The 24,522-nt window shown below is 39.8% G+C and overlaps 1 protein-coding gene across 1 annotated transcript; it reads right to left on the bottom strand.

The window, feature by feature from the left end:
* Positions 1-883: 883 nt before the first annotated feature.
* Positions 884-20,101, bottom strand: LOC134498770 (interleukin-5 receptor subunit alpha-like). Its single transcript, XM_063305038.1, has 9 exons — positions 20,000-20,101; positions 18,009-18,150; positions 17,740-17,912; positions 17,142-17,266; positions 14,183-14,209; positions 13,000-13,123; positions 10,405-10,498; positions 9,315-9,393; positions 884-1,012 (listed from the first exon to the last, which is right to left on the bottom strand). The coding sequence occupies exons 1-9, from the start codon at positions 20,082-20,084 to the stop codon at positions 932-934; spliced, it is 930 nt and encodes a 309-aa protein (XP_063161108.1). The 5' UTR covers positions 20,085-20,101; the 3' UTR covers positions 884-931.
* Between the last annotated feature and the right edge of the window lie 4,421 nt (positions 20,102-24,522).

Raw genomic sequence — 24,522 nt, 5'->3', positions numbered from 1 at the left:
CATTGTGGCCACTATCTTGACTTTTTTAAACCATAACCTGCAGACAAACCTGCTCTCCATACACGTCATAACCAATATTCCAAAGGGCTATCGGCTGAAGCCACTGCACCCTAAGAAGGAATAATTACTTTCTCAGAGCCATTCTTTCTGGCTCTACAACAGCTTCTTTGGAAGTTGGAACTGAAGAAGGTTCTCAGTGAGTAGAGGGAAAGCTTTCTTTTGTTAAGAGGCATCTTAGCTTCCTAGTACTCCAGAGTGGTGAATAACAGTTCAGTTAATTCTTTTCCTTGTAATAAAATGTCTGAAAATTTCTAATAATGATCGAAGGAGAGAAACCCACTGTGAGTCAAACATCACCAGTTTGGTCTAGTGGTTAAGGCAATGGGCTAGAAACCAGGAGATTGAGAGTTCCAGTCCCTCCTTAGGCATGAAAGCTGGCTGGGTGACCTTGGGCCACTCACTCTTAGCCCAACCAACCTCACAGGGTTGCTGTTGTGGGGAAAAAAGGAGGAGGAAGGAGTATTAGGTATGTTCGCCTCCTTGAGTTACTTAGAAAAATAATGAAGGCAGGATAGAAAATAAATCTTGCCAGCAGTCCATGCAATAAAGGTTGACAACATACGCCGATCCATATGACAGGAAATAACAGATTTATCCCCTTGTTTCTGTATGTAAAAGAAATCTAGCCATCAGTGTCCACAGGGGAAGTAAAAAACAACAACAACAAGATGGTGGAGTTCTGTCCCTTTTGTACATGCACAGATGAATCTAGCCCCTGCTTGACAGCCTCTAGATCATCTTAAGTCCCACTGTATTTATACAAGTGCATTCATATTTTGAAAAGAATGAATAAGCCAAATGTATGTATATAGGTTTTCTTTTAATATTTTATTAGGGTGGTGGTGGTTATTGTTTTGTAGTGGACAATTCCTCACACTTTCTGGGAGATGGCAGTCATTTCTTCAACCACTGTTATTGATTCACCTGCTATTGGTACTGAGCTCACCCACTTCTACAAAAGGGAAAAGAAAATATCCTTGCATTAATTCCTAAAGGTCATGACTGATTCATTCCCATATCTACATCATAGCTCATTGCAAATGACTACTTATTAGTGCACATAGCCAAAACTCTGATTTTTCACTGCATAGAGTAGTCCTCCAATAGAGAGCCAAGGTGGTGAAGTATGTAGTTAAGGTTTTAGACCGTCCCTCGGGACACCCAGGTTCTAGTCCACGATCAGCCATGAAAACCTAGTGGAGGAATTTGGGCTAGTCACTCTCAGCACATCTTGCAGGATAGATGTTGTGGGGGGAAATGGGAAGAGGAAACAATATGTATGCCCCCTTGAAGTTTTTGCTGTTTGCCAAAAACCTGGGAGAATCAGAACCAGACACTTCTCCCTGGGAAAGCATTCCATGACCTTGGAGCTACACAGGAAAAACCCTCTTCTATGTACCAGATAACTGAGCTTCTGGCAACCAGGACATCTTCAAAAGTATTTTTCCTGTTACACTAGATTCATAGTGAAAAAGATCTCAGATCTTAAGGCCCTGAGCCATTTAGGATTGTTTTATTATTATTTTTTTATTTATTAATCAAATTTGTCACCGCCCATCTCCCAAAAGGGACTCTAAGGATGCTAAAAGTCATCACCAATACTTATGTTGTACTGAATAAACAACTGGCAGTCAGTGCAGATTTTTCTTTTCTGTAATCTCTGTATTTTGTACCAAATAGCAATATTTGGGATTGAAATATTTAAAAAGGAAGGGGTAAAACTTGTTACCTCCTTTTTATTTCTATTTACATGGTGAATTTTGTGTAATACTATTTTAATCAATCAATCAAGACATCAACCTGTCCCACCCGATCATGCAGAGAGGGCATGCTGTGGACCCCATCTGTAAGAGAATTTCGTTCGGTGGGGCCCAGGAAGCAGGCCTTCTCTGCAGTGGCTCTGCCCTTTGGAACTCTCTGCCCCCGGAGATGAGGCAGGCCCCTTCCTGACCTTCCGGAAGAACGTGAAGACTTGGCTCTGCTGCCTCACCTGTGGTGGGAAGGGGAATAGTTATTCCTGGGGGTGGCTGGCGCCTTAGAGCTCTCCTCACTGAATTAGATCTTTTATGGCCACTTGGATTTTATATTGATATTTATTTTATATTTACATTTGGTAATTCATATTTATATTTTTGTATACTTACTGTTTTAATGTTAGTTTTATTGTAAACTGCCCAGAGTCCCTCTTCTCAGGGGAGATGGGCAGTGGCAAAATTTGAAAAATAAATAAATAAATAAAATCTGGTAAACTTAAAAGCCACTACAACTACAATTTGCAAATCTAGCTGACTGACAAGAATTAAAAACAAACCAATAAACAAAGAGAAATGTTCTATATGCACTCCTGTGTATCCTCTTTTGAAGGATTTGCACAACCTTAATTTTCAGCTTCTATGGTTAGGGAGGCAGGCTTGAAAAAAAAAATCCTGTGGTGGTTTGACAGCTTAACTAATGAAAATGTGTCATATTGCCCAGTAATGTTTGTGTGTTGAATTGCTTTTAATTTTTCCTCCACAAATCATCCTACTCTGTTACCTGTATTGATAGATTATTACTAATTTTGATTAAAACAAATTTTGGGGAATTTTCCTCTGGAGAAGAAATATCTTCCTTTGACCTCATTCTAAGTTATTCTAAGATACACCTTGGAGGACCTGTTTTGGCACTGTGGTTTCTTCTCATTGATCCTACCATTCTAAATTCGTTCAATATGATTCAATCTTCCATCCCATTTATTAAATTTTCTCCATTTTTAACATGTTGGCTCCTTATATTATTTAATGAATCTATTATTGTGGCCAATATATAGGCAAAGCACATTATTATCCATACTGATTAATATGCATGAAACTGTGCACTGGATGTGAGTTTATGTCAGGGTAGCCTTACTCCCAATAAGACACGGACTCACTTAGAGGGTCTAAGGATTTCCTGTTTATTGGAAGCAGATTGCATACGGAGAAAAAAGACGGGAATGCAGGCGTGGTAGTGGGTTACCCCGTTTATACCCTGGTGGCGGACCTTGTCCTCCTCCACCCCCCATTGTCCCACAAGCCGGGTCCGGATGGGCGATCTGAATTGGTATGGGTCTGACGATGGGCGATTCGGGTAATCTCCGATGGTTTCCTTTGTCCTTTTGCCTTCGTCCAGTGCAGGTGCGTCCCCCGGGGTAATGTGTGGGAGTTCCCCCAATCTGTTAATGGTTTCTAGGTCCGGGCCGAGGTGTGCTTCTATTGTCCTGGTGATTGTTTTAGGAGTTTGTCTGCTTAAGGGATGATGTGTGTGTTTAAAGGATAATGGTTATCCCTTCCTCTTTCCTGATGGGCATGTTCCCTGTTGTGATGCACTTATGCCTTGCAACGGGGAACATGACATGCTGCCCCCCCAAGAAAAATTCTAAGGTGCCGGTTTGTCCAGGTATGCTTTGTGGAAGCTTTTGACAAGCCATTTTGCTGAAACGTTTTGCGCTTGGACCCACTCCGGGTGGGGAAAATGTCTCCATTTAATGAGGTACTGTAAGGTGCCCCTTAGCCTCCTGGAGTCTAGTACCTCCTTAATTTCAAAATGTTGTTGACCATCTATCATGATGGGTGAGGGCGGGGGGGGGGGTTCGTTGTGCCATTTTGAAGGGCTGGCTGGTTTCAGTAGGGCACAGTGGGGTAGCTCCAACTTGAAAGTCACTGGGTTGATCATTTCTATGATTGGGAACGGTCCAATGAATTTGGGTGCCAGTTTCTTCGAGGGCTGTGGGGACTTGATGAACTTAGTGGAGAGGTAGACCCTATCTCCCACTTTGTAGTTCAGTTGCGCCGCCCTGTGGTTGTCTGTGAACTTTTTGGATGTAGCTTGTGCGTCTGCGAGAGCCAGCTGGATGACGGGCCGAACCGTGGCCAGTTGTGCCGCCCAGTCATCTGGGGAACAGGGCGGGGTGTCTGGTTGGGGCAGTTCCGGGATTGGAACGAAGTCTCTACCGTAAACTACTTTGAATGGGGTGTGACCTGTGCTCTGGTGCACTGCATTGTTGTAGGCTACCTCTGCAAAAGGTAGCAGGTCCACCCAATCGTCCTGTTGATAGTTTATAAATGATCGTAGGAATTGCTCCAGGGTGGAGTTAAGAATCTCCGTAGAGCCATCTGTGTGGGGGTGCCAAGCCGTGGACAGTGCCTGCTTGGTGCCGATTAGTTTTAAAAATGCCTTCCAGAACCTGGAGGTAAATTGTGTGCCCCTATCAGTCACCAAACGGGAGGGGGCGCCGTGGAGTTTATAGATGTGATTTAGGAAGAGGCGTGCCAGCTGTTGCGCGGAGGGGATGGACGCGCAGGGTATAAAGTGTGCCTGCTTGGAAAAATAGTCTTTTACCACCCAGATGACCGTTTTTCTTTGGCTGGGTGGTAGATCTACAATAAAGTTCATTGAAATTTCCTCCCAGGGGCGGGAGGGGCTTGCTACTGGCTGCAACAGTCCTTGGGGCTTCCCCACTTTTCGTTTTGACATGGCACATGTGGGGCAAGCAGCGACATATTCTTTAATGTCCTTCCTGAGAGTAGGCCACCAGAATTGTCGCCTGATTAAATGTAGTGTTTTGACAAACCCAAAGTGCCCGGCCGTCTTGTCATTGTGGGAGTGGTTTAAAACTTCCGCTCGCAATAGCTCTGGCATGTACAGGTTCTTCTGTCTCCAGGCTAGACCGTTCGTGAAGGATACATTGTGTTGGTTGGTTTGCAACCATGTATCTGTTTTGAGGGCTTGAACGAGCTGTTGTTGCAAGTTTGGTGAAATTGACCTGCGTCTCCCTCCATCCGCGGGTGTTTGTGCTGTGGTGCGTTGGGTTCTTGTTTGGCTGCGCGTGATGGCAGGGCAGCCCAGCTGTGTGTCGGTCCACACAGTACCCACAATGTCCGATGCCTGGCTGGCATCCTGAGGCCGTCTGGAAAGAGCATCTGCTAGGAAGTTCTTCCTCCCTGGTATGAACTTTAATTTAAAGTTAAATCGGCTGAAGAACTGTGCCCAGCGTACTTGCTTGGGGCTGAGGCATTTTGGAGTGCTGAGAGCCTCTAGGTTTTTGTGGTCTGTCCAGACCTCGAAGGGGCAGGTGGCCCCTTCCAGGAGGTGCCTCCATGTCTCTAGGGCTGCCTTGACTGCGAACGCCTCCTTTTCCCACACGTGCCATCTCCGTTCCGTTTCGGACAACTTGCGGGAAAGGTACGCGCAGGGCTTCAGCTGATTGTCAAAATCCCGCTGAAGCAGGAGTGCCCCGATGGAGAAGTCGGATGTGTCGACTTGTACGACGAAGGGCTTGGTGGGGTGTTGCAGCACTGGCTCTGCTGTAAAGAGGCTTTTGAGGTGATCAAAAGCCCTTTGACAGTCAGCAGTCCAGTTCAGGAGCGCTCCCGGGTTCCGTGACTTTCGTGTATCACCCAAGCCCTTTGTCCGGAGTAGGTTAGTTAGAGGCAGCACAATTTCCGCCAGCCCCTGGATAAAACCCCTGTAGAAATTCGTGAAACCGAGGAAACTTTGCAGTTGCCTCCTCATGCGTGGGCGCTCCCACGCCAGTATGGCTTGGACCTTACTTGGGTCCATCTCGATTCCCCTCGCTGAGATTCTATAGCCCAGGTAGTCAATTTGTTCTTTATGAAACTCGCACTTGGAGAGCTTGGCGAATAGCTCTGCCTTGCGGAGTTTCCGGAGCACTTGCTTCACTAAGCGTTCGTGCTCTTCTTCCGTCTCTGAATAGATTAAAACATCATCTAGGTAGACAAGTACCCCCTTGAATAAGTGGTCATGCAAGACTTCATTAATTAACTGCATAAACACTCCCGGTGCCCCTGCCAACCCAAATGGTAAGACTTTATATTGAAAAGACCCCAGTGGGCAGTTGAAAGCCTTCCATTCACCCCCTCCTGTATTCGTATTTGGAAATAGGCTTCCCTCAGGTCCAGTTTTGAGAATATCTTGCCCTTTGCCAGGTGGGCAAGAATGTCCTTGATGAGGGGTAAGGGGTATTTATTTGAGATGGACACAGCATTCAAACCGCGGTAGTCGGTACAGAGCCTCAGTGACCCGTCCTTTTTTCCCCGAAAGAGGACTGGGGCTCCGACTGGTGAGTTTGCGGGCTCAATAAAGCCCCGCGCTAAATTTTTATCTACGAACTCCCTTAATGCTGCCAGCTCCTTCTGGGTCATCGCATAGATTTTGGGCTTTGGTAAGGGTGTGTTAGGGACCAGTTCTATAGTGCAGTCCATTTTTCTATGGGGTGGGAGTTTGTCAGCCTCCTTTTCGCCAAACACATCGGCAAACACTGCATATCTGGCTGGCAGGCCCTCCAGGGTCGCTGCCTCCAGATGCATCAATGTAGTCGCCGCCCTCCCCATTGCAGCACGGGGAACCCGATCCCCTGTGGGTGCTTGATAGCGCCCATCCGAAAACGTGATTTCCCTGGTTGTCCAGTTTATTTGTGGGTTGTGTTGTACTGGCCATGGGATCCCTAGGATGATTAGGGGTTGGCCCACTGGTGCCACAACGAACGGCAGTCTTTCCTTGTGGCTGCCGAGCTGCAGTGCAACTTTGTCCGTGTATTGGGTGACCGGGCCCTCTCCTGCTGCTGATCCATCCAACTGTGTAAAAACAATGTGGTGCTGAAGTGGATAGCAGCGGAGGTTTAGCATGGCCGCCAGGTCCGAGTGCGTAAGGCACTTGGAGAAGCCGGAGTCAATTAGCGCCCAAACTTCTGCCGTTTCTCTACCGTGGGTCAGGGTGACTTTCACGTATAGGGTGGGACAATTAGCACTCACCCTGAAATTGTTGTGCCTCTTGTTTTCTTCCACCTGTCCTCTGGCGCTCCTCAGGGCAGGTGGCTGGTGTTTCCTGCCAGTTTGTCTTTGTCACTTTCCTCTTCTTCAGTGGAGTAGGGGAAGTCCTTTGCTGCAGTTTCACCCATCATGGCTGGCATTTTCCTGGGTGCTGGAGTTGGCTTGGTTGGCGCCTTCCACGAGCTGTCTCTCGCCTTCAGTTTCGGCAAGCCGCCGCCTTGTGGTCCTCCTTCCCTCACCGAAGGGACTGACCCTTGGCGAACCGTTGGTCTCTTTCTTCCTTCCAGGGCTGGGGTCTCAACCTCGCTGGTCCTGCTGCTGCTCGGAGTCCTCTCGCTGCCTCTGCATGCTGCACTTCCCTCTTTGCCTGGAGGAAAGTGTCCTGGGCGTCCTCTGCCTCTCCGGCCAGCAGGATCCACTCCACCAGAGTGTCGGGGTTGCTCCTGCACAGTGCCCACCTGAGTACGTTCAGGTTTAGACCCTCCTTGAACCGCTCAATGAGGGTGGACTGCGACCAAACTTTGACCTTCCTGGCCAGGGCTTGGAACTCCCTGGCATAATCTGCCACAGAGTGCTGTCCTTGTTTGAGGGTTTTCAGGGCTCTTTTCGCCCTTTCCCTTTCCAGGGGGTCCCTGAAGTGCAGGTCTACTGCCCAGAGGAACTCGTTGCAGTTCTCGAGTTCTGGGGCACCTGCCTGGCATAACTGGACATACCAGTCAGTGGCCCATCCTTTTAATTTGATTGTGATGGCATTTACTTTGCCCTTTTCCATTCGAAAGCAGGGACCCCATTCCTCCATATAGTTCCTCGCGTTTGTGAGGAAAAAGGAGAGTTTTGTGGGGTCCCCATCGAACTTAACCCCGAAGTCCTTTATCGCCGCTCTCGGTGGGCTCCAAGCCACATCTGAGCATTGAGGTGTGCTTCGAGTGGTCGGGGCTCTTTGGTCTCAACGTGGGGATTCCCTCCGTCGGGCTTCGGGTGGCATTGGTACCATCTCCTGCTGGCTCCCACTTCGTTCTGGTCGTCTTACCATCAGGGTGGGAGGGGGGGAAGAGCCCATCTGGCGGGTTCCTGGAAACGGACTCTGCCTGGTGCTGTGTCATCCTCCGGACCTCTCCTCCAGCTCTCCGGCTGGTGCATCTTCGAGGGGGGGGGTAAGGGGTGTCGGGCTTCTGGTGCCTGGCCCCTCCGCGCCCCGGCTGTGGGATTCGTACGCCTCTGCTAACCTCAGGAGCAGCTGCTGCATTGCCTCCAGCTTGTCCTCAACTGCGCTCAGCCTTGCCGCCATTCTCGAGCCCTTCTTGGTGTGGTGGCCCTGCCGCTCTCCTTCGGTTCCCAACGCCATGGATGATGGGACGTCCTGCGGGTCTCCCGAGGCTCCGGGCGATCCGGGCAAGGATTCCTCCATCTCGTCAATGGTGACCCACGTGCCTTGGGACTCCCGGGTGGCATTTGCCGTTGTTTCTCCCTCTGAGCTCGATCCCGAGCTCTCCTGGGCCACGCGCTGTCGGGGCACCGGGCGTCTGCCATCCGTGGGGTTGTGGGTTCCATTGCCGTTCGCTGAGTAGCCGCCTCGTTGGGTGATGAATTCTTCCATCACTAGCTTGGTTCCCTCACAGGTTGGATCTGGACTGGTGCTAGTGGAAATTTTTTTTTTCGATTCCCGTCTTTATGTCAGGGTAGCCTTACTCCCAATAAGACACGGACTCACTTAGAGGGTCTAAGGATTTCCTGTTTATTGGAAGCAGATTGCATACGGAGAAAAAAGACGGGAATGCAGGCATGGTAGCGGGGTACCCTGTTTATACCCTGGTGGCGGACCTTGTCCTCCTCCACCCCCCATTGTCCCACAAGCCGGGTCCAGATGGGCGATCTGAATTGGTATGGGTCTGACAATGGGCGATTCGGGTAATCTCCGATGGTTTCCTTTGTCCTTTTGCCTTCATCCAGTGCAGGTGCGTCCCCCGGGGTAATGTGTGGGAGTTCCCCCGATCTGTTAATGGTTTCTAGGTCCGGGCTGAGGTGTGCTTCTATTGTCCTGGTGATTGTTTTAGGAGTTTGTGTGCTTAAGGGATGATGTGTGTGTTTAAAGGATAATGGTTATCCCTTCCTCTTTCCTGATGGGCATGTTCCCCGTTGTGATGCACTTATGCCTTGCAATGGGGAACATGACAGCTTAGCTGATTGGATAGACATAAGGACAACATAAATTGAGGGCAGCATACTCACTTACCAATGTTAAATTATACCCAACATCTTCAGATAAATATTTCTATACCTCAGATATATTTCTATTCTTAATTTATACTGACACAAATAAAATTAAAAGAATGATAGAACCAGTTATTAATTTAGCAGCATTAAAATTATAAAGTATGAAAGAGTTATTCATGTTTACATCAAATATTTTATAGGTCATTATATTTAGCACATTTCAGAACCCACCTCCATATTCTTCTCACATTGCCACATTATATCTTTTGGTTGGGGAACTGGATCAGTAAGCTTCTGCCATATGTGGTTCCTGTACAGAGAAAGATTTAGGACATTATCCCAGATTCTTCTCTCTTGAAATAGCTTGCTATACCTGCCTGAAAATATGCAGCAGCATTGAAGCAACATACTTTTAAGTATACACTATTTAAGTATAGATTATTAATTGTGCATATTTAATTGTATCACTTCCTACCGGGACTAAGAGCAAAGCAGCAAACTTGAGAAAAACCAGTGGGTGGAACCAACTTTTACAAAGCTAGATGCAGAAATAAGCAAAGGGTTCAAATAGATTCTGACCCATAAAAATACAAAAAGCATTCTTCTGAACCTTCATTAACCCAAACCAATTGCCTGAAGGAAAAGAAAGAGGAGACAGATACCATATTAATTTTAAAAAGTTATCTGAGGACAACAGTCAAGAGAAGTTCTTACAGCAGGCGGTGGGAGACCAAAGTCATTCTGAGAAAGAAAAGTAATAAGAAAAGGAGAAAAAGTAGAAAGAGAAATAAATGAAATAAAAATAAATAAAAAGACAAACAAAGAGTCAATAGCTGTGACAAGAGAGCAGGCCCACTGCAGTAGATGGGTTTTCGTAAATCTATATCCATAGCGATCAGCAAAATGAGCCTTGCCATTTTCATAGATTCCTATTGGTTTTATTAATTAGCTCATCTGCTTTACTTATAAAGTAAATTTAATATAATTATTGTGTAATGATAGTTGTATTTAACCTATTTTTATAGTTATGGCACATGTACAATTTTTTTCCCCTACAGACAAAAAAAATAATCCAGATATAGCCACTCTATTAAGGAAAGATACAAACACAGTAAAGGTTGAATAGGTTAAAACATCTGCTTCTATTCTTTATACCTTTCCCAACATCTGCATCTTGTCTAGTTAATTGCTATCCTGACAAAGTGCTGTTTTCATCTGAATATTTTAAGGGCTAGATTTATCAAATGCCAACACAAAGGAGATGCTAAAGTGAAAGCTGTTTTCTGTTTCTTCATAACAATTAAAAATAATTACATTTTACCTTTTACAGATCAAACCCAAGAGCACAACTATTAAGATGGTTCCAAGTATAGCAAAGACTAAAGGCACTGCAGGGAATGGATTGGGGTCAGTACCTGAAAAAATAGCAGGGTTTAATATTCTTATATTAATTTAATTAAATAGAGACTCAGCACCACACAATTACAGAGCAAAGAAGCAGCAGCCTCCATGTTGCACTAAGCTCTTTCTTTTGGCAGGAAAAAAAGAAAAAGCCAAAAGCTATCTTTGACCCTGAATGTACCATCATATTTAATACGGATATGTAATAAAATGTAATATTTTAATAAATCTGTACATAAATATGACACTAACAGAAAAATAAAACAAATTGATTGAACACTGAGCTGCACACTCCTATCTAGGAAATCATGTACATATTGACTGCTATTTCTTTTTAGGAGAGCAAAATTAGGTGTTCATCTAAAGGCAAGTGAAACCTGAACAAAATTACAAATGTGCTCATTTTCATGTTTTCAACCAACCTGTATTAGGTACTTTATAGGAGATTTATACTTCAAATAATCCATGCAGGGGAGAAAACAAATTCATTTTTTCAAATCTGTCAACTTGGGATTTTGGAGAAGGGAATGCACTAAACTTTGTTATGAAACTGGCTTTAGCAATAATGAGTAGTGCATCTAGACTGTTTTTTCTGTCTCCATTTTTAGCAGTCCAGTCACCTTGTCCTCAAACTCAAACCTAGACAAGGGGTCATTCTTAAAACTTGAGAGAAAAACTAATAATCCAACAGGAGGGATGTTGAATTTAGGGTTTCCATAGAGATAATAATCACTGGCTTCAGAATGACAGATGTGACCAGGTGATCAAAGCTCAGCCTTTTTCAATGCACTGCACAAACAAATAGGTGTTGGGCTTTGACTGTTTAAGCTCACCTGCCTTTCTGAAGCCAGTGACTATCACTGTGGATGTCACTTTGGGTCTAAAATGGCAGCTGATAAAAAATCTTGTTGTTGCTTCTCTTACCATCAAAGAACGGGAAAAAGATTTTTAAAAATGGATCTTTGAATCACATCCACATCATCTGCAGAATAAAGTTGAGATGGAATTGGGAACATTCATGGTGGGAGGAAGAGTAATTTGATTTTATTGAGATAAGTAGTAATTAAATAAAATCTTTAAAATTAAAGACTTGACTCCTGGAGACTGCCTGGACAAAACAAATCCCTGCAGTTTTTCTGGCAAGATTTTGGAAGTGGTTTGTTGCTGCTTTCTTCCTAGGGCTAACAGAGAGAGATTGGCCCAAGGTCACATGGCTGGTTTTATGTCTAAAACAAGACTAGAACTCATAATCTCTCAGTTTGTAGCCTGGTACCCTAACCACTCCACCAAACTGGCTTTCTGTACATACAGATAATAAGAGTATAACAATAGTTTCAATGTGTTTCAATGGTATATTAAAGAAATACCATAGATTTAACCATGCTAATTGTGCATTTATGACAATCTTTTGTGATGGCACTGTTACTTATATATTGCAGTTCAATTATCATATTGCCACCACAGATTCTATAGGTACCATTCACCTATATTTGCTCCAACATTTTGGTGAAAATTATTTGATAGATGAGTCAGTGTTATTATGAATGAGCATCTATGAAATATCAGCTATGAATTAATTTCAAATTAGTCCCTATGCTTTGTGCCAATATGGATTTATTAGTCATATTTGTTGCCAGTTCTGTTCCAATATCAAACTCTGATTCACTTTCTGCAACCTAGGTAAGATACAATGAGACATCTTGATCTAAATCTAAATTTAATAAACTATTATAATTTCAGCTGTCATATGGTTTTTGGGTCTCCCAAATCAGGTATTAATTTTCACATTCCATTAATATCTTGTGCATTTTAACATTACCTTAGTTAAAAGGAATAATATTTGGTGCCAAATGGCCCATGATAGTGGAATAGGCTGTTATCACTTTTTAATTTTTTGACATGAAATTGGGACTTTATTCTCAGAAGCATATCTAAACTGTAATAACTTATTTATTACAATTGTTCAGTATAGCAGCAGAAATAAGTGTTTTTTTTAATGTTCTGAGAATTTAAATGCATTATCTCTACCAAGGTACTCTAAGACTGCTTGTATCAAAAGCAGAGGCTCACAATTTGAGATCCTGAAACCCTTGAGTGAGGTCCCCAGAGAGTTTCTAAACCTTGCCACCAAAATATAGTTTTTAATGTGACAAAGCAGAGGGAATGATTAAATACACACATCAATGCCATGCTAACTGTAGTTAATAATTAGATTTTGTCCCAGCTCCACCAATTTTATGTAATATTACCCAAACACATCACTCAAAAGCTCTAAATTATGAACTATTGCTGAATTGCCAATAACCAACTGAAATGGAAGTTCCTTGCCAGACTCTTTTGTTTATTGTTTTAGTTTAATATATAACCTTACATAAGAAGAGAATTACCTAAATTTATAAAAATTATCTTATTTTTCAGTGACCATTTTATATTAGGAAGCTCTTAACCATTAGCTGACTATTAGAAAGAATGTTAGCATTAAGAAGGAAAAATAATTAAGGAAAAAAATAATTACCAAACTCAATTGGTTTACTCCATTTACTAAATGGTTTTGCAATTGCACAAATACTTTTTCCACCTGTGCGAATTCTCAATATATATTTTGCAGGCTTTGAGAAATTGTATGTTTTGCCTGGTACCTAAAAGCAAAATATTTCTCTACTTAATTTCATGCTTGATGAAATAACAATGATTTCTATGTAAAAATACAATTTACCTTGAATCAATCACATTATAGTTATTACTTTGCTTATTTATAAAAACAAATATTGTAAAAGCTTGTTTCTTAATTTCAAATCTTGTTCCCACTGCATCGTGACCATGAAATGTTTTCTAAAATGGAATTATGCAAAGGAAACAAACTGTTTGTTACTCCTACTATTGAGTTTTAGAATATGGGCATTCTTCATATTACAAGAAAAAAGTTAACATCTGCCCTGTTTGTACCCTATGCACAAGAAAAGATGGGGAAATAGGATTATTACTTTGATCATTGGAATCAGATTTTGAACTCTGATAAGTCCTGTGATCTAAGATTAATGCGTTCTAGGGAATTTGTTAAAAATTACCTTAGTTCCCAATGGGGCCAAATGTGAGTGTTTTCTGTTTTGCTTCCAATAGCTTAATGACTGGACAAAAGCTAAACTCAGTTTCATCTCCAAAAACAATCAATTAACCAACAGTTAAAGTATAGATGTAGAAGGTGCCTAAGTATCTTCCATCTTCTAGGTTTAAGATACAAACATTCCTAATTTAACAGCACATATTCATATATTCCAAGAACTGCCATACAAACAAGAAAGAACACTTCACTGTTGGGCATATGGGGAACAATTTTTACATTTTAAAACAGGGTAGAAGGCTCTGGGTTATTTCCAAAATTTAGAAGTCCAACCCCTAAATGGCCTGATGATGACTTTCGTACATCGTTTTCTTTAAAATGCATGTACTTCCAGATTAGTGTGTTGCCTTGCAATGCAAGGAAATAGCATGATGGGTGTATATAAATATATGCCTGTGGGTCGTACAGAAATTCACTAGGCTGGAAATCAATTTCCATAACAAAGAAACCAAACAGATTTGCTTTAGTCCATTCACTAACAGAGTATTTGCCCATCTAGCTCTGTAGCATAAGAGTGCAATTTGCCAGGTCTTTCCATCACTTATTCATCAGCAATTTATAAGATAATAGCACTTACATTAGTGGTTGTATTTCTGATTTCATCCTTGGAAACAAAGGGGAAAAATAAAGTAATTATTAGTATTGATAATATTTTTTTTCCTTTTCTGAACTGGAATTGATTTTCCACAGTCAGTTGTATACAATAATTATAATAATGGTCAAACAGTCTTTAGTGATAAGAGGGTGTTGGGAAGGAAGATTATTTATTTACTTTTCCATTAAATTACATTACAAGCAGGATTTCTTTGGGGACATTCCTACATTTAGTTTCTGAACTGTTTAGCATTTCTTGTTTCAGCCATCTGTTGCTGCTTGCTGAATATGTTCTGTCCCCATTTCCTACAAATACTAGAGAAGCACTAGCCAATCCCTCCATGATTGTTTTCTTTCCTTGTGATTTCATGCCTCTCCTCCACTTCTTCGGTAACTACATAACAGAAAAGAGAAAAAAAAGTTGTTTCTGCTCATTTCCCACCTTTGATTTGTTGTAGGCCCAGTAGCATTTATTTCCATTGGGTCATTTATCTTTTGAGCAGATCTTCTTTCTTTCCCTAAATATTAGAGCTCTCTTTTATTCTAATCACTTCTCATTCTAAATTATAGAAGCAGGCCTGCTACATGGTAATATTCTGATGAGCATTTTTGCCTTCCTGCATCACCATCTCCTGCATCCAGTTTGCCTGTACTGTATTTATTTATTTGGTTTATAACCCCATCTTTCTACTCTAGCAAATATTCAAAGAAGTTAATAAAAATGTAAAACAAAAACTAAGTAAATGAATGACAATATTGAAATAAGAGCTGAATTTAATAAAGCCAGGTGAAAGATATACATCTTGATAGATTTTCTATGCATCCATAGAAAACAGTTCCATCAGAACCACCAGCAAAGCAGTTATGCCTGCATATGTACACATGCAAACACAACTTAGGAAAGCCTCTTCACATTTTGTGAAGCATTATTTCTGGATGCTTTGCATGGCCTAGTTGGCAACCAGTACAGATTCAGTACAAGCCTCCTGAGATCCTTGTACCTATTTGTGGTCTAGATGGCCCATTACACATTAATTGCAGCTTCTGAACACTTAAGTGTAGTTCCATATAGAGCACATTGAAATCAAGGTATGGATAACTGTCATATGGAAATGTTACTAAATCTCATCAGCTCAAGAGAGCCTGGAACTGGCACACTAGCCTTAACTGTGAAAAGTGCTGGCCACCATGATCAGTTATGATAATTTTAAAAAAAACCATATGCAGTCTGTGATCTACTCTTTTAGGGCAAATGTTGTACCATCTTAGGTAGATCCTCAATGTGTCAACCCAGTTTTCTGTTCAAGCACATCACTTCTTTCTTGTCTATGTTTAATTTCAGCTTGTTCTCCCTCATCCATTACTGAACTTAGGCAACATACATGGGAACCAAGTTTTCCTTGGATGGATAGTGAGAAGCAACATAGCTGGATGTTATCAGCATACTGGTGGCAGTCCACACCAAAGAGATTTCATGTACACATTGAACAGCCTGGGGACCAAGATGGAGCCCTGTGGAACATTGTAATAAATACCATAGATGTCAAAGAATAGTTCCCCAGCACCATCTTCTGGACATGACCCAACAGCAAAATATCTTGTGGCCCAATTTCACCAAATAGTACAAAGGGGTACTATGGTCAATTGTACTGGAAGATCCAGGAGAACTAATACAGCCATACTCTCTCCCCACCAATCCAGTTTATGGCATAAGTCATCAGCTGAGGTGGTCACAACAGTATCAGTATCAGAGTCCCCTTTTCGGGGGAGATGGGCGGTGATGGAAATTTGAAATATAAATAAATAAATAAATAAATAAATAAATCAGTAGCATGCCCTATCTAAAAGCCCAATTGAAACCGGTCTGAATAATCAGCGTAATTCACATGCAGTTGAAACTTCAATGCCAGCATCTTTGATTACATTTTCCAGTTCCAAAACTGAATATGTATAATTGGTCTATATTTCTATACTTCCAACTGGCCTATATATTTGTAACTGGTCTATAACTCTGGAATCCAAGTCAAGGCAGATACAGTCAACTTCAACTCAGAGAAGGCATCAACTGCAGTCAGTTGATCAACCAGGTCTCCTCTTCTGCAGAGATTAGTGAGGATCGCTTTAACTGTAACATACCTAATTTCAAGTAAAATTTGCTGGTGACTGACAATACATTTTTCCTTTATATTATCATATGCAGATGATTTTCCTCAATGTTAATACATGAGCAGATGAATGTAGAAGAGGTTTTTGGGGTTTTTTGCTGCAAGTACTCACTATAAAGCTTGATACAATGCAGCCCTTTTGCATTCCTATAATGTTTTGGTAAACTATAACAGCACCCAGAGACTTACTAAGTAAAAGTTTGTCCAGACCCATTAAATCCAAAACCCATCCTGCCGATGTGAACCAGCTGATCTATACATAGATATCAAAATAAAGCCCATTTTATCTAGCTAAAAAAGCCAGATATCCAGCCAGTTAATTGTTGCTGGTTATTAATGGATATAATTACATTGATACAGCTTCATGCATGGAACAACAGTATAGTAGTTCTGTTTGTGTGTGTAAGTGCACATGAAATTAGCATACATTCTATTTTAGAACTTGCACAAGAGACTGTTTAGTCTTGCCAACACACCTTGGCAATAGACTTGTACGGGACTATATAAAGGTTGTATTCCTGAGAGTGCCTGGTGGGTGGAAAAGCCCACCCACTGCCTAGGATGTTTGGGACAATAGAGTCCCTCCATCCAACTCTATGTCTTATTCCTGTCCAGGTATATATGAAACCATGGAATAGCACTCATGAATTCTTTAAATGAATGAAGATCTGGCAACCTGTTCAAAATTTGAAATATTTATTTTCCTCTAGATTTCATGTCCTAGCTCAGAAACTGACATTGGGCTGGCAAGGGAATTTTCAACCTCTTGGCTCTTACCTTTATTTGGAACTTGAAGCATTCACTTCCAACGTTACGAGAGCTTGGAGGAGGTTCCCACCGTACTACATAATATAATGGTGATTTATAATCCACGGTAATATTTTGGGGAGGTTGCAGTTGTTCTGGAATGAAATAAGCAGCATTGTAAGTAGCAGATGAAGACTTAGGAAGTCATGTATATATGGACAAATATAAGCAGAAATACTATGAGAAGAGAAAGTATAGACAAAATGAACACAAACTCCTCAACCAGATTTGGTACATGTATTTCTTTTTTAGTTCTTTCAGCCTGCTAGATCAGTGCTAGGTCAGTGAAAATGTATTACTATTTAAACTAAAGGCCTGGTTCTTCTCATTTATTGCAAGTCAGAAGATGAATTACCACTAAGGGACAAAAAAGTGAAATACTGTTTTCTTCATAAGAGGTTGCAAGACTATTTTCTTAATGAAAGTAAAGTCCCTTACAGCCCAGCTACCAATCATTAGGGACATATCATACTTGGCAATCTTATTTATAAGATATTTCAATATATCTATGATATAACATTTCTATTATTATTAGTTGTAAGCCTGCCCCACCCCCGTTTTTTCTCACCTGTTGTATAAAGTAGTAATTTGGTACTGTATGGCTGAATGGGAGATTCTGTGCTTGATCCATTTACTGTAACATTCACACGGTATTGATTTACCGTCACATTGGGGAAGTAGCAACCAACGTGTCTCCCAAGCGTGTTACTTATATAATGTGGACACTCATTTTCCTTAGCCCTGTTTATGCCAAAAGAATTTCATTTAAAAACCAATTAGACACAGTATACTTTCAACCAGATTTTTTTTTCAGTTTATTAAATGAAAATGCATTACTTGTGATATGTTAAGTACAGAAAATACTGGGTATCTGGAGGAGCATTTTTGCTAGCATTCCAAAGACAATTCATAGTAGGGGTCTTAAATGTATATGAGTGAACAAAACAGGAGAAGTTGTCAATTGATGTTCCATTCATACCTAGAAATAAGCAAAAGTTGAGAAATTAAATATTCAGGGCAATATAATATACTGTATGTAAGAATCAGTAGGAGCTACAAGCCTTTCAGTGAACTCCAGAAAAATCTACCTTTTTTTTTTCCATTGGTCTGCTTTGATAGACTGAAGCCAAGATAGCCAAAATAAGTCTGTTTCCCATGAGAAGCTATTTATTTTTTATAGTTAATTCCAAAATCTTATAGTAAAAATCAAGATTCCAGATTTAACTGGACTCTTAATCCAGTTTTTTAGATCTTTTTAGATCAAAATCTTATTTAGCTTTTTGTTGTTTATTTCAAATTATTTAAGTTCTTAAGCTTATAATTAATTAATTTTTCTTTTGTTCAGAGTTGAGGATGAAACTCACACAATGACTTTTCAGACTTGTTGTTCTGAAGGTCTCTAGGATGGTTAATAGGCAATTTCCAAAAGATGTATTACTCAAGATTAATTTTTATTTTATCCATTTATTTAAAATGTAATATTTCATCTCTATATTTATATTCTTTGTACAAGCTCATTGTGTGTTTTATGAAACAAGGTATCTCTTTACAGCAGAGTTTCCTCTATTAGTATCATCTTGTGGTTTGCCCAGAACCTCATGTTTTCTGTTTATATTTTTTAAATGAGAGATCCTTCTAAATCTATCTGAGATTTGAACTTTACATTTTAAAAATTTCATCTGCCAATAAATATTTTCTTTTCACGATCTACAGGTTTAAAAAAAAAAAAAAACACTCTCCCTTTTCCTTTTTTAATATAAATTTTTATTTTGTTTATCTCTTGTGAGATTAGTTTATCACCCAAAGGTCAAGGGAGAAGGGGCTGATTTCTCTAGCAACATGCCTTGGCATTACATGAGTAGAAGATAATACTATAAAATGTATTTCATTTTCTCTATTTTTTTTAATTTAAGAAAGTAACAAAAGGTATGGGAGCTGTATCTCTCTCAGACATATACCAGGGTTGGAGGGTGGATGTACTGCCTAGAAAATAATATAGTAAGAGCTTTGAAACTTCCCACCAAGATACAAGACAAGGCTAACTCATAGATGTGTGTGCGCACTGGCAGAGGTAGGAATCTTACATGAAATGCAGAGCATAGGGAAAGGAAGTCTGTCTCTTCTTTCCAAATGCAGTTGAGCCAAATGAAGGCTGACAATCTTATAAAGTGCTAAAAGGTATCATATAATGGCTTAGATATCTCCCCACTAAGCTTTTAAATATTGCTCAAGTCCTATAAGTTCGTTAAATCTTATAAGTCTGAACTCATATCATTCTGAACTCATATCATTCCTGAACTCATATCTGAACTCATATCATTCCTATGATCTTAAATCTGAACTCATATCATTCCTATGATCTTAAGCAAAAATCAAGAAATCTTGTGATTTTGATTTGAGCCATTTTATTGTGTTCAAAAGTACATTTGTATTTAATTTTATGGTCTGCAGATGCTATTTATTTGTAGGTGCTTCAACACCTGGAAGGACCATATTGACAGCTCACTTAGACAGAACACTATCAACTGTCAATGGGTGCTTATGAAGATGAATAAGATATTCTTATTCCCTGTGGAGTCTTAAATCCATTTTCCCCATTCCAGCATTTTCCCCATTCCACTGTGGTTTGACATTCAGTAGCATAGCTGTTACACTTGAGCACAGCATAACATCATTACAATTCTGGAGCAGTGAGAGAGTAATATATCAGGTCAATATAGCTCCTGATGTTACTGCTTAGGGAAATGATTAGCAACCCTGTCTCTTTTCTTTGGAATAAAATTGCAATGTAAAAGAACTTGAAAATCATCTTGAAATTACATACATACCCTTTTCCTTTGGAAAAGCAACATGTAATGCAGAGCAGAACACAATGAGCCAGCTCATATAAATAAATCTTAGAATGGTGACCATTTTATTTTCTGTATAAAGAGGAAAGAATTCTGGAATGAAAGAAATGACTTGTTTATTTGTAAAAAGTATCAACATCTTTACATTGTTTAATTCCTTTTTAAATGTTCCCTAAAAACATGCAAGTCCAAGTGGAGATTTTTATGGTAGACAAGAATTCATAATAATTTTCAAGGCATTAGATAATGGAACATAGTTTTAACTATACCAGCAAGTCTCATAGCCCTGGAACTTCCTAGATTGGTGGTTTTTTGTTTGTTTGTTTTTGCTGGGTGTGTGTGTGTGTGTAAGATCGTAATTCAAGGAGCAAAGTGAATATTTTAAAGAAACAGTAGTGTGACAAAACATGATGTGCCTACCTCTGAACCAAGCTATGTGATTAGTTTCTCCAAAACAGAAAGCCTTGTTAATAGATGACTTGAAGGAATGCTACTTTTGGGTGAGATGGATTTCTGGACTTTTAATGCTGCATGTCTATTTAAAAAAATTAAGTGGGGAGGAAGAAGGAATTTGAAAAGCCTAGCAAGAGATTGAATTCAGAGGATAAAAGCTGTATTGCAATATTTTTGTATCCACTTACAGAACTTAAACTTTTGTTAGAGTTCTACTGTTTTGCTTAGTTTTTCTCTTTACTTTCAGTTCTTCTTTATACTTTCTGGTTCATCTAGTTTTAGCATTTCCTGTCTTCTTTCTCCACATCTGTTAAAATGACATTAATGATTTTGTGAATGGGAAGGATGACATTCTTATAGGATTATTGTTATATATGGTGATAGTCACCAGTTGTTGTCAAATTATCATCTGCAGAAAACCAAGGGTTGCTTTAAATATGCCAGGTTTATTAGAAGCTAATAAAGCTGGAGGAGATCCTTCAGACAGTTGTCATATAGTTACCTTTTACACTTCTAGAAGTATAACTCCCTAATCTATGCATGATAGTCAGATAAATGCTAGCCTGATTTTACCTTCTGAAGGTGAAACCCTCTACAGAATCCTACATGGAAACTACAGAAATTCCATGTGGGACTTCTTTTTATATCCCTACCTCACACTTCCATAAGAAAAAAATGGTGTCCCCAGCTGCATAATTCTTCAAATAGGCATGGTGTCCTACAGTAATATCCAGTAGATATCTGAATAAGTCTCACTAGGTTCACCAAGAGCTATTCACGGGTATATGGCTATAGGATTGCAAGAATAAGCCATACTGCATTCAGAGTTTACTTCGATACAGAAATGCATAAGATTTTACTTGAATGGTCACAGCAAAGGATATCTTAAGAGAATACATGTTTTAAAGCCCTCTTGCATTACGCAGACATATTTTGCAGCATATAAACAGTATAAATACCAACATATTCTTAAATAACATGACTGCAGAAAATTCAGAATTTCTTTAGCATTATCCTGTTCTTTGATTCTGACCAATCTAGCAAATAGTAATTATAATACTACTACTAATAAATGGAAAGATTATCTAGTTACATTCTAATATCTAAAAATAATTATAGTAAAGTAACTGTCAAATGGTACACATAACTTACTGCTATGCTCTCTTCTGAATAAAGTATATATAAATAATAAACTATATATCCAGTCACATACATGCAGTCATACATGGGTGTCTCATGCATATGCATAATAGTAAAAATATAAAAATAAGGAAAGCATAACATTTGTAATATGACAGCCTTTGAGGTCAAAAGGAAAGATAGGGGAGACTGTGTGTTTGAGGGAGAACAGTTTTTCAACTGATGGAGAACAGGGACATTTAGGTTGACAGACAGATAGACATTTGGGTTGACAGATAGTGTGCATATTATAATGAGACAATTTTGGAGGTCTAGAAATGCCAGATTACTTTAGATGGCAAGGAACTGGGAACTGTATTTTGTTGAGGTGTGATAATTGCTGGTTGCCATGCCGGTGAAAGGGCCTGAAAGTGTAGCAGGTTATGCTTTGGATCATGGGGATAGTCTAACAATTAGGCTTACACTTCCCCCCTTTTTAAGCAAAATGATGTTGTTTTGATGTAAACTTACCTCTGTGATCTATTTATCTGTTGTCATCTAGTTATCTTCTAGATGGGGAGCTTTCCTTACCTTCTTATCTTATCAGGGCTCAAGGAAAACTGGTGTTTGAGGGAAATTGTAATAACACAGTTCTAAAGAAAGTAGATTCTTGTTCTCTGAATCAATCTTACGTCAGTAAGTTCCTGTTTAGGAAAATGAGGAAGTAGATTAAGGTTAGAGTTTAATACTTTTCTTTGTTTTTTTGTAGGGCAACCCTGGTTACATTATAATATCTTGAGTCAAATTAATAGTAGAACATGCATATTCACCATGCACTGTGTCTTCCTGGGCATAGTTTGATTGCTACAAGCCTTAGCAAGTAGCAGTCACAGGTTAATCCCAATTTGGGAATGGTCTCATTGTTTCTTAAGCTGTTAACCTCAGTAGGTTTTTGCTCAGTACAGCTATTCAAAATGTCATGGCAATGTGCCAAAAATTGCCTGGATCCTTTCCTAGTACATTGTAATGGTACACAGTTCATCAAATGCCAATTTATTGATGTTCTCCAGGCCTGCACTGAAACAATGAGCTTCTTAACTAGCAAGATGGCAACACTCCTTCTGGACTAGGAGGACCATACTCGCAGCTGATGTGGAGTTACCTTACTCAGATATTTAGTTCATAAGTAAAAGAAGAACTTCCTAATGAAGAAATGTAGAGGTTGTAAAACTTTCAATGTTTTTGGTGACCCATTCAATTGACCCAACAAATGTACTGCCCAGATTAAACTGGCCATTACAGCACTATTTTCTTTTTTAAAAACCAAGGCAAAATTCTCTATCTGGGAAGGTCTCACTGCTCACAAAAAAAAAGAAGATTCAGAATACGACAGACTAAGAACATTGCAGGGATTGTGATATCCATAATTGCTTCATCAAGAATACACATTTCTGCTTTTCAGAGTTCCTATTTTCACACCACTTTAGCCAAGAAAGAAAAACAGCTTGTGGTCTGCAAAGGACTATTGTTAACATATAATTATGATCAAGAATTAAAATGAAAATAGACTTCAATTTATCAATTTTCTTTTAGCCTAAAAGAAAAAAGAAGAGGCATAGTGATTATAACATATAGTTTGAATCTCCATTTCTTCTTGAAAGTATTAAAGATTTATAGTTCCACAGATATGCACTGGGGGAAAAAAAATCTAGCAGAAGTATTCTGTACTGAGTCATGTCTTTATGATTACAGTACTAATTTGTTCATTTGGTTTCAGTAGAACTGCAAACTTCACACACTTATTTGTAAGTCAGCATCATTCCACTCAGTGGAATATCTATAATATCTAATTATTATAAATAACCTTAAGTTAGGCTTGAACAATTTATAAAATTCACAGATTCATCTGGAACAGATAGTGGACTGTCAGCATGGGAGATAAGAACTTCACTGATTCAAGCTTACAATAATGGAAGAAGTAGACCTGAAAGCACAGCCACAGTGTCCCCAGCTGGGATGAATGCTGAACTCAAGGGAAAGGGAGGGATTCACCACTGGTCTGAAAAGGAGGGCCACTCTTGAACGTTGAGAGGTGTGCTGGGACCACATTCCACAGCGTGGGTAAGCCCAGAACAAAGAGATTAGTATAATGTGTATGAAATCTGCATTTATTTGAATTGAATTAGACTAACCAATACTCTACAAGATCATTCCTTGTCTATTTCATAAAATCACAGAATATAATGTTTGAAGGAAATCAAATGGTCTAACCCACAGTCCAGTCAGGAATCTACTTCTACAGTTTCTCTCCAGCCCCACTTTATTTTTATTTATTTATTTATTTAAATATAATTTTTATTGAAGAAATTTTTAACAAGATAAAAACAATATAAATATTAGAAAAGAAACAAAGAAAATAAGGAAGAATCGTGAATAAGTAAGAAAGAAAATAGAAAAAGAAAGAAAAGAAAAGACTATAAAGAAATGGTTTCCAATCTTTTTGACAGTGGTTATAAATGCATTTATATTTTACCCTCTTTCTACATCATATTATTATTACATCATAAATTCCAGTATCTCTTTAAACACCTCCAGAGAAGGAATTTACTACCTCCCACAACAATCTGTTCCTCTTACCTTTAGGATTTTTTTTCCTGATGTCCAACTGATATCTACTTCCTTGTAATTTAAACTTATTTTTTCTTGTCCTTTCTGGAACACCTCTGAATGTTTCTGCCCCATCTTCTATGTGACAGCCCTGCAGATACTTGAAGAAAGCTATCATATGTGCCCAGAGTCTTTTTTCTCCAGGTTAAGCATATCATGCCTGAAATCATTTCACATAGGCTTTCTGTCCAGGCCCTTATAACTTTGCTTGCTTTTCTTGGGGCAAACTCCAGTTTGTCCAAGTCCTTTTAAAAATACGATGC

Source organism: Candoia aspera, chromosome 5, assembly GCF_035149785.1.
Source record: "Candoia aspera isolate rCanAsp1 chromosome 5, rCanAsp1.hap2, whole genome shotgun sequence".
NCBI lineage: Eukaryota > Metazoa > Chordata > Lepidosauria > Squamata > Boidae > Candoia > Candoia aspera.
Note: the sequence above shows the minus strand (reverse complement) of the source record. Positions and strands in the feature narration are given on the sequence as shown.